The 10,769-nt window shown below is 42.0% G+C and overlaps 1 protein-coding gene across 2 annotated transcripts; it reads left to right on the top strand.

Moving 5' to 3' along the window:
* Positions 1-5,922: 5,922 nt before the first annotated feature.
* Positions 5,923-10,380, top strand: uap1l1 (UDP-N-acetylglucosamine pyrophosphorylase 1 like 1). 2 transcript variants are annotated; one of them, XM_023823109.2, is made up of 10 exons: positions 5,923-6,303; positions 6,459-6,684; positions 6,787-6,991; positions 7,338-7,513; positions 7,906-8,078; positions 8,425-8,618; positions 8,791-8,931; positions 9,240-9,428; positions 9,682-9,748; positions 9,915-10,380. In XM_023823109.2, the coding sequence occupies exons 1-10, from the start codon at positions 6,232-6,234 to the stop codon at positions 10,002-10,004; spliced, it is 1,533 nt and encodes a 510-aa protein (XP_023678877.1). In that variant the 5' UTR covers positions 5,923-6,231; the 3' UTR covers positions 10,005-10,380. The 2 variants fall into 2 exon arrangements, with proteins under 2 accessions (XP_023678877.1, XP_023678878.1); XM_023823110.2 differs by having other exon boundaries at positions 5,928-6,684.
* The last annotated feature ends 389 nt before the right edge of the window (positions 10,381-10,769 follow it).

Raw genomic sequence — 10,769 nt, 5'->3', positions numbered from 1 at the left:
TATTCACCACCCGACTTCTCGCCTGGTTTCCCCAGTGCCTGTGGATTAAATTGGGTGGGTTACTAATGGGGAGAGTGTGACAGGGAAGGCTAAGTGATCACCGGGGGCCCCACTGCGCTCCCCCAGGGCTTCACCTGGAGCTGTTCATCCAGCAGATAGAATACGTCAGGGACATCACCCATTCCGCCGGCATCCGCTTGCTAGTGCATGACCAGCAGGCCACGCCCTTCCCTGAGGACGAGGGCGTCAACATCCCACCGGGAACTGAGACGGACATCGGCATCACAAGGGTGATGATGCTACACGATTTATCAGCATGTTGACAAAATATATACCAAACGCTTTTGGTTAACAAAAGTGTATTTAAAAATGTAAACATTTTTGTTTTTGTAGTACCAATAACTTTTTTTTTTTTTACATGTAAGAAATATGAAGCATTATGGTTAATTCATGCATACACATACACACACGCACACACACACACTAACACACACACTCATACATATCTTTTGTATCCAGACCAATGACCAATGTGATCGTTTTTTGGGGTTTAACCATGCTAGATTGGAATTAGACGACTGAAACATCCGTATGGAAGCAACTGTACCGATGGAGAAGGCATTACCAATTACTACCATGACCTGTATGGCTCAAAATACACCAGGGAGGTACGTGGTGTACATGGATATAGACAGTTCTCCCTACCATGGATTTTAGCCAGTTTGCTCATGCACTGTTCTTTCCCTGCCACCTCCCAGGCCTGCAAGCGCTCATGTGCCCAGTATAGCATTATGGATGACTGTGGATGCAGTCACTGGGAGTTTGCAGTTCCCCCAGGGATGAATTACCCAAAATGCAATTTGAGCTCATCCACAACTCGTAAGGATAAAAGCGACCCACTGCATGCGTGATTAATGTTCTCATTGTGTAGAAAAGGCTAACAATTGCTAATTCTTGTTCTTTTGTGACCCTTTGCATCTCCATCGGATCACTTCCCTGAGGTTTTGTTGTGGTTCTTTACCTCCACATTGTTTATCCCCCCCACAGGAAGATGCTTGGAACTGTACGAATATAAATTTTCTCTTGACATGTTACCGTGTCATTGTCCTCTTCAGTGCAAGTAAGTACTGAATCCCAATGTGATGAAGTTGGAGAGAGTGTTGGACCATTTTTCGGATCCCCATGAAGATCTGTGAATGCATTCAAAAAAGTAAAAAAAGGTTAGGGTTGGGTATTGGTTAAGGTCATCGTGTTGGGAGGGGTTAAGGTCATGATGTTGGGATTAGAGTTTTCCCCATAAAAATGAATGGAGAGTCCCCACAAGGATATAATTACAAACCTGTGTATGTGTATATGTGTGTGTGTGTGTGTGTGTGTGTGTGTGTGGGTTTGGTATCCCATCATAGAGTGAATGGAGCTGCTTCATCAGGACTTAATGAATGGGGGGGCGAGGGGGGATTCTGTGACAAGTCATTTCACAGAAAACATGTGATAATTATTGAAACCTCCATAGATAGATATGGTTTTATAAATGGGAAGTTGCTTTCTGTGCCACATTATGCAGAAACATTCTCAGAATCAATCAAATGGAGAACAATTGTGAAAGAGCGGATATGTGTGTACCTATGTGCGTGTATATGTGTGCGTGTGTGTTTGTGTGATGGACTAAGTCCCCTGTGACTTTTCTTAGAAGGCATTAAGGGAAAGCAAACTCAGCAGGGTGACATGTGGCTGGATAATGAGAAGGTGGTTACCTGACCAAGGTCACAAGAGAGCTGCAATATGACATATTGCAAGGAACATGCTTTAATGGGCAGACAGAGCTTCAGAAACACCGTCCAGACTGTACGAATAAAGTTATTAAGAGATTGCAGGTATTCAGCCCAAAGATAAAAGATTCCTTAAAGGTTAAAGACGACCATTTGGGTGGAAGAGCCCAGAAACACCATCTTCAGAAGTCTGCGGATTCTCTGAAAAGGCCGGATACGCCTTACAGAGCCGCTGGAGAGCAGCTCATTTGCTCACCTTTCAGAAAGTGTTTGAATGCACACCATGGCTCCTGCCTCTGCAAATTAGATATGAATTTTAATTAAGAGGATTTACTGTCGATTTCTGTGGCTTCTGTGCATTGGGGAACTAATTAACCACAGAGAGCATTGACTTCCCAGCTGCTAATCCTTTAAGTCAACAAGAGATACATCTTGTGATTCAAGAAAAGTCCCTAGAACAGTGTAAAAATTGACACACTGGGTTTTGAGACATTTCTTTCTTTGCAGTTGTGCATATTTAAGCGTGTGTGTGTGTGTGTGTTTAACCTCTTTAGAAGACTTTTAGTCAATTTATTTAACCAAGTTTGCAGCACAAATACTGTCCCAGACAGCTGAATTTTATACCAAATTGTTGACTATGCGTCAGTTTTTTCGTTTCAGTTCCTCCAAACCAAAAAATTGCTCCGTGACATGTTTTTCATTTAGTGATAGTTCGTAATTGTCCCGCTTTTAGAGAGGAGCTGTTCGACTTGACTGTGTCAGGATCCCAGTGGCCAGCGACGGCCTACCTGGTGAGTGTCTAATAGAGAGATATGGGATGTCTGGGGGGGCACAATCAATTACATGCACAGAATGAATTGGTGAATCACTAAATGCTTATCTACACACAAAAACTAAGGAAATACAATATTTAGGCAGCAGCAGCTGTCTGATTAACCTAAATTAATTAATGTCCCTTTTCTGGTTCTTCCAGGATAAGTTCTCTAGTAATCTCAGAAATAAAGGGGAACAACTGCGTGCCATTGCCGACAACCAACAACAAATCCGGTTCGTATCAGCTGTCGTATTGATGGATCTAGAGATACGTAATAATTTATCTGTATCATTCGTATAGACAGGTGGCAAATTTTACCCAGGTAATAACCAAACATGCATGTGAAAAGTACGGTATCTGTGACAGTATTTTAATACAAACAAAAAATATTGCTTAATTTGAATAGTTTTTTTTCTAAAGGATAGTTTCCCTTAAATATTGCACCTCATTGACCTGTAGACCAGTTCCATTCTCTGTACTGATGACTGAATTAGTGGTAGCTATGCACGAGTGTATTTTTTTGTCTTCCAGAGATAACCTGTTGAAAGTGGTGGTTTACTATCAGAAAATGAACTATGAACACATTTCAGAAGAGCCATCCATCACGGTAAATAGAGAGAAAGAATAAACAATTCACTTGGATTTAACTCAGCATTTCTTTCAAAAAAATACTTATGTTATTCTAAGATAAAACAATATTGTAATTAGTACACTGTATTACAGTCTTGGCCTAAAAGATTGATGTCAGAGGTGTCATTGACATATGAAATTTAACTGTGGAATGTGGTGAGAATGAAAAGGAAAATATGCATTCAGTTTTACTCAGTTTTTCCATGGAGTATGATGGTAGTAATTGGGTTCACTACCACCCTGTTAAAGCTGTGATCTAAACAGAACCAGAAGCCAATAAATTGTTTGCCCTAGTAAGCAAGGACAATCAACCTGTCCGTACATGGACACGTGTGTCCACGGCAAGGCTCGTCTGTGTCTGTTACAAAATGTTTTGATTGAGGAGAAAAAACTATGTATGCTATATTCTTAAATACCATATCCATTGTAGAAACCAGTGATGGGCAAATGAAACTTAATGAACGATGTGCAGTGTTTTTTGACCCCACTAGATGGCGTTCTTGGTTTGCTTTGGGGCATGCTTTGAGCCCTTTTATGAACAGAGAGCACCATCTAGTGGGGTCAGAAAATACAGCAAATGGTTCACGAAGCTTCCTTTGCCCATCACTAGTAAAAACTACATATTGATCAAAATGTCCATTAGAATTCACTACAGCATTGACCATTGATGGTACAACCCATCTGCTCTAAAACCTGATAATGCAACCCATAATATACTTTGGGATCTTATATGCCTTTTCTCCTCTGCTGTCAACAGGACATCGACCTGTTCTCCAATGTGGGAGGCCTGGTGGGGCTCTGGGTGGGGGTGTCCCTCTGCACACTGGCCGAGTTCCTGGAGGTAGTTATTAATGTGGTTCTGACTGTGGCCCGCAGCTGCCTGCGCACCTCCACTCAGGGGCCGCCACCCCCTGCGCTGATGATGGAAAGTCCTGCCACATAAACCACTCAGAGGGGGAAGCCCTCTCTGTCATTGCCTGATGGTACTAGACTGTATAGGACGAAGAGGGCGACCGGATAGCACTCTGCTGCTTCTTACCATCAATAACTCCATATATAAAAAAAAACAGACCATCCTAAGCTGAAGGAGGGACAGTCCTCTTTTCGTCCAATTCGGCTTTTCTTGTTTTCCCACAACATTAAAAACCTGAGCACTCCTCCTTGCATCCCAACTAATTTGGCAGAGCAGGGTACAGAAGTCAGTTCTGACTTCTTGGTCGTCTCAATCAGGAATTTTTGTGGCTACTTTTGTGTCGCTTTTAGACCGCACAACAGGAACTAGGACCTTTATGGTAAATAAGTATGTGAGACCACAAGGTATCATTTAATGAAACAGAAATAATGAAATAATTCTATCTGGTCAATATTTGCTGCACTACATCTATCTTGTTTCCCTAAACTTCTGAGTAACTTCCAAGTTGCATGTGCTTGTTGTAAACCAATCAGCGATGTTTGTCACTATAAGCGCCACCCAGGTCTAGTGGAGGAAAAGTACCTACTCTGGACTAGAGTCTAAAAAAAGAACTACCATCTGAAGAACTACAATAGGGCAGAGTTCCTGGGAAAAGAGATTCAGGTTTCTGGGAAAAAAAGGTTCCTGCTCTATGGGTACATTGCAGAAAGGTATCCCAAACAAAGTCAGACATTAAAGAGTCTCATAGAAGAGTTCCACCATTCCTGGTTTAAATCACAACACCTATCCTTCAAGTTCTCTGTGTGCCCTGCAGTAACATACAAAGGCTGCATTCTGTGATGTTGTGTGGTGTGGTTTCCCTTTCAAGAGAAATATATGTGACATAAGTGAAGTCTGAGGTTACCAAGATATAGAATTAGAGACTTCTATGTAGTTAATATTATATGTATGTATGGGAGGATAAGATGTTGATGTTGATATATATATATATCAATATATATGAAGTATAAGTGTTATAAATATAAATATAAGTGTTTTGATTCAATAACATATTAAAATAAATTGTGAAAAAGTTTTCATTTATACTCCTTGCCAAAGGCAGGCGTACGCATCAAAACCAATCCTTTTCCAGATTCTAGGCTTGGGCTCCCTCTAGCGCCATGATAACACGTATTGAATTCTGAGCGGTACGTGACTTGATCTCGACAATACGACGTAATTTATTATATTATTCAAGCCGATCACTTATACACTTGTATGCTACATACCACTTTGTAAATATGTATTTTTAGAACGCCTTAAGCATTAACTAGTTAACAGCTAGTTAACCTACCAGGCATTAGCTAGTTAACCCCAAGCGAAACACTACTGTACAGGGCAGAACAGACAGTACATATAATGCAGGTACACGTGGTGCAAATGAATTAAAGTGTACATCACACAAGAATATGGGAATGTTAAGGAAATAAATATTAAAGATAATATTAATAGGCTTTAGTGAGTGAGTAGTGTGAGTGTGCCCTGCCATGGCCTGGCGCCCCCCATTTCTTATTACTCCCATAGTTTGCGCATTTATTTAGGTATCGGCGGTGGCGGGGGTGAACGTCGCCTAATTCTCAGCATTTTTCATTCAAATAAAGGCATTTATTGGCTGTAAAGATGTTACATTTACAGATGCATGCTTAGGAGTGAAATGTACGGCTGAAATTAATACACGCGTTTATGTTACTGATCAACTTAATATATAGTGTGGGTTACATGAATGTCCCAATGATAAACACGAAATAATCTCCATGTTTTATGGCGGTGTAACAAGCATTCGCCACTGGATTACGAAACTAAAAATTGAAAAATGTCAGAATCAGCGGGGCAGGAATGACGTTGTATGTGAGTATAGGAAGTTGCTCACGTGTTTTGGATCCAAAAGGGAAGTATTTCGTTCACTTAAGCAGCTACATATTAACGAAACCCCAAAAAAGCATCTTAAAATATTACAATATGGGTGTTTCACTAAGGTGTTTTCCCTCGATTGTGCATCGGACCAGGAGATGTGGATTGTCATCTAAATCTAGGCTTTAAGCCGATGCACCTTAATCACAAGGCAGATGCCTGTTCTTCCTTGGGATCACATCCTAGTCACGAGTTGCACAGTACAAAGACGAGTAACAAAAAGTCAGGTGAGAGCGTCTTCTGGCCTTGAACATCTACCGCTAGACTTAGACCTTCTGTGCTGTTGTTTGTCGAGTACACTAATTACCATCGATCAAACATGATATCGATTGAAGAGGCGAGATCCCGTTTGGACTTAGCAGGACAATCCCACATTCTCCAGTTTTGGGACGAACTTGGTGCGGAAGAGAGAAATCGGTTTTTGGCCGATTTGTCCTATCTGGACCCGGAGGAGTTGCGTGATCACTGCCGAGGCGCGGCGGAGGCGGCAAGCCGCTGTTCGAGCCCGCAGGACCGGCTCGATGAGCTGATGGAGCCGGTTCCTATGGAATTCATTGGCGGTGTCTGTCGAAGCGACAAGAAAACTCTAGACGACTGGGAGAATGAAGGCACTAATATTTTTTTTATCCTATTTTAACACTTTGGCGCTTGTATTCATTTTGATTTGGTATTTTCCTGCCAAATGATGTACTGAATTAATTATTTTTTAGGATTCCTACAGATTTCCTTGAACCGAGTGGCAGTTTTGCTTCTTGCTGGTGGACAGGGTACTCGCCTCGGTGTACCTTACCCGAAGGGGATGTATAACGTGGGTCTGCCCAGCGGCAAAACTCTCTATCAGATCCAGGCGGAGCGCATAAGGAAGGTTCAGGAGTTGGCTTCTACCAGGCATGATTCAATGTGCAAAGTTCCATGGTAAGCACTTGTACTTATACTGTTAGAAAAATCATAATATGGGTTATTTCGTCTATTGATCCTTTGCATAAATTTGCACAAAATAATTTCAGAAGCGCCGGCTTTTGTCCTCCTGCATAGAGGACAAATCAGCACTCAGGAAAGGCGTGTCCACAAAAACCACATGATTAACACTGTTAAAGGTGCTGGAAGCTGATTAGCAGATTTACCCTATGATAGTCTGATTTCTTTTTAATTTTCACAAAACATGTATTTATATTTTGCTGCCATACTTCATTATTTAGCCCAATTTTTTGCTGAAATGTCTGTTTTATTGGAATCTTGCCGCGCATCATTTTCTCTACAGGTACATCATGACCAGTGAATTTACCCTGGAACCCACTGAAAAGTTCTTCAAAGAAAACAACTACTTCAATCTGGATCCATCTGATGTGGTCATGTTTGAACAGAGGATGATCCCAGCCGTGACATTTGATGGAAAGGTCATCTTGGAGGGCAAGGGCAAGATAGCCATGGCCCCAGGTCAGAAAAATTTCCTTTGTCAAACCATTAATCCTCCCCCCCCCCTTCAAAGTAAGAGTTCCACGTAGATTTGAATAAGACCTTTGTCATAGAAGATTAAATGCAGACAATGATCATGAATGTTTACAGTTCAGTTTGGTTGATGAGTAAGAGTTCCTTTTTTGTGATCAGACTTACCTTGCAAGCTGAGTTATCCATGGTTTTAGTGTTCTTAGCTGCACCTCAAGGCCTGACAGAACAGCCTGTTCTATACTCAGCTGTGCTACTATCACAGTGCATGTCACTCTGGGTAATGGCATCAGTCTGATGACTACCGTTTATATATTACATGAGTCTCTTACTTGAAGATTGACTTTTAAAGCCTTTTTCATGTCCTGTTGCCTGTGACTCAGATGGAAATGGGGGACTGTACAGAGCCCTTGTGGACAATGGAATCCTGGAGGACATGAAGAAGCGAGGAGTGCAGTACCTCCATGTCTATTGTGTGGATAACATCTTGGTCAAGATGGCTGACCCTGTCTTCATTGGGTTCTGTGTGAAAAAAGGGGCAGACTGTGGTGCCAAGGTATTTGTATTCAAGAAGGAGCATGTGACAGTTTGTGACATGCTATACAGTCAGCCAGCAGGGGGCGGTGACACTGAAGTATGCATACAACAAATCCAGCTAATGGAAACTTAGGAAACTTGTCATAGCTCACTGGAATCAGGCAATATTCACATGTATAAATGGAATAAAAGGTAAAATTTAGGCCCTTAAAATGAGAAAAAACTTTAATAAAGATTTTAAAAGAACCCCTTAAAATTGTAAAGCTAAAGTGGTCTATGAAAATGTCTCCCTATACTAGAGTATATCCTTTAATGATTGTGTGTGTGTGCTTGCAAATCCAACGTCACGCACACACCTCCTGCAGGTGGTGGAGAAGGCTTATCCAGCAGAACCAGTGGGTGTGGTGTGCCGGGTGGACGGGGTCTATCAGGTGGTCGAGTACAGTGAGGTGCTTCCCGAAACCACCGCACTGCGTGGCCCAGGGGGAGGCCTGCTGTACAGTGCTGGGAACATCTGCAACCACTTCTTCACCCTGGAGTTCCTCATGGACGTCGCACAGTGAGTCTGTTTTTCATGGTGCTGGATAATACACCCCCAGGTTAAATCCAGTTTCATAACCATGTTTCTTCCTGAATATTAAATTTGTGGAAATAGTAACAGCAAACTGCAGTGTTTTATAATCTTAGTCCCGGAATAAGTCACATTGATCGTAAAAAAAACATGGTTTCAGGAATTTCGAAGGAAAACTGAAGCAGCATGTGGCCTTAAAAAAGGTCCCTTTTGTGGATGCCAAGGGCACCGCAGTGAAGCCAGACAAGCCCAACGGGATTAAGATGGAGAAGTTTGTCTTTGACGTCTTCCAGTTTTCCAGGTGAAATATGAAAGCACTAAATGGCATTCAGCTTTGTGCCTGGCATAGATCTCCCTAATACTGATTCTTATATGCACATCGAGCTTGTTCTTGTTATATTGGATGTTTTGATGATCAGGAAATAAAGGGAAAAACTCTGTTCTTAGTTTTCATACTACATGCTAATATGACCTGCAGCCAAGACACTGAATTTCCAGACACTTCCTAATTTGGAGTGATGAGTGCAGGAGGCAGCGAGCATAGCACCAATTTGGCATAAGCAGCACATGTGCAGATGTGACCGACATGCTGTATCCTATGGGAACCAGGAACTTCGTGGTGTTCGAGGTGCTGAGGGAGGAGGAGTTCTCCCCACTGAAGAATGCAGATGGGGCGCCCGTGGACACACCGACCACCGCAAGGCGCTCCCTCCTGAATCAGCATTACCGCTGGGTGCTGGCTGCAGAGGCCAGCTTTGTGGACCCCCAGAGGGAATCCATCTCCCCCCCAAAATCAGGGTGGGTTCACATTTCTTCTCATCTGTTGTGGACGTGTCACATTTTTTCATGTAAAATGTCAAAACTTCAAACAGAGGTTGTGCATTATATAAATGGGACTGATGTGTGAGTGTGCCCTGCAATGGGTTGGCACCCCATCCAGGTTATTTAAAAGTAAAGTACTACACGGGCTTTGAGAGAAGTGTAGAAGTATTACCTGGAGAAATCCAGCCTGTTCTGTTAGTGTTGAGTGTTTGATGGTCTTGCTTCTTAGGACGGAACTCGATGAGGACTCACAGCCCACCTGTGAGATTTCCCCGCTGATCTCCTACTTTGGGGAGGTAAGGCTGAAAGAGGCACCCAACTTCCCAATTTCTGTCTAAGGAAGGCCACAGTGCATTGTGGTCTGTGAAGCAAATTACATGTCCATGGTGTAGTAATCATGGCAGACCAGTAGGGGGTGAATGTAACACTCCTTCTTACCAATAACTGCTTTTGTGTCTTCAGGGCTTAGAGAAGCTGCTGAAAGGAAGGACCTTGGAATCTCCTTTTGTCCTGGATGAATCACTTGCAGAAGAAATCTTGCGGGCCTCTTAGTCCCTTCCCTTAAGAAAAGGAGAATGGTTCTTTCTTCTGGAGCAAAGATGGAGACACGGTGCCTCATTTCTTTATGAATATTTGTTCTGTTTGTTTTGTGCAATACAGAATTCTTTCAGGGGTAGTTGTTCCATTTAGTTAATTCATACTGCACAGTCCTTTCAGTTGACATGAGAAAGTAGGTAAAGACTAATTTTAAAAGTTATTGTCCAAGAGAAAGAGCATGCATTTGTCTCAGCACATTCATGTTTGTAATGCATTGTATTTTTGTACTGCTAGGATTTTTAAAAACAGAATGAAGGAGCAGAAAAAAAAATAATCTTTTTTTGTATCCTCACTCAAATTGAGATTAAATCTTGAGGTAATTAAACAGTTATCGAGTGTTCTCATTCTTTAATGAGTGCTTTCACGTTAAAGCGACAATCAAGAATTTACAGTGCATTGATGCATTCCAGCAGAATACTCGTGCACTTGCAGGTGAATTTGTTTATTTTTTTCCCTAAAGCCCGGAGCAGTTCACGTTTGATTAATTAATAAGATGCGGCTTTCAAATACTTACGGGAATGAGCAGCTAGTACAATTAAGATGCTTTTATTCACAAGCAGTTATGTTATATAGTAAGAACACTACATACATAGATTCTAAACATAATTGCAAATATAATGGCTATATCGCCTTCTAGCGACCGTAGTGTAACATCTCCATTATTGCTCTGAGCTCACGCTTGTGTGCCACGTGATGTCCTTCGACCAATCGGAATGCTCA

This window comes from Paramormyrops kingsleyae, chromosome 7 (genome assembly GCF_048594095.1).
Source record: "Paramormyrops kingsleyae isolate MSU_618 chromosome 7, PKINGS_0.4, whole genome shotgun sequence".
NCBI lineage: Eukaryota > Metazoa > Chordata > Actinopteri > Osteoglossiformes > Mormyridae > Paramormyrops > Paramormyrops kingsleyae.
This window is presented reverse-complemented; position numbering and strand designations above follow the sequence as displayed.

Bases quoted from the DNA above. Each gene is read 5' to 3' on its own strand.
- uap1l1 (XM_023823109.2), top strand. From the start codon at position 6,232: ATGCCTGTTCTTCCTTGGGATCACATCCTAGTCACGAGTTGCACAGTA. The intron at 6,992-7,337 runs GTAAGCACTTGT...TTTTCTCTACAG, and splicing joins TCAATGTGCAAAGTTCCATG to GTACATCATGACCAGTGAAT. The intron at 8,619-8,790 runs GTGAGTCTGTTT...ACATGGTTTCAG, and splicing joins TTCCTCATGGACGTCGCACA to GAATTTCGAAGGAAAACTGA.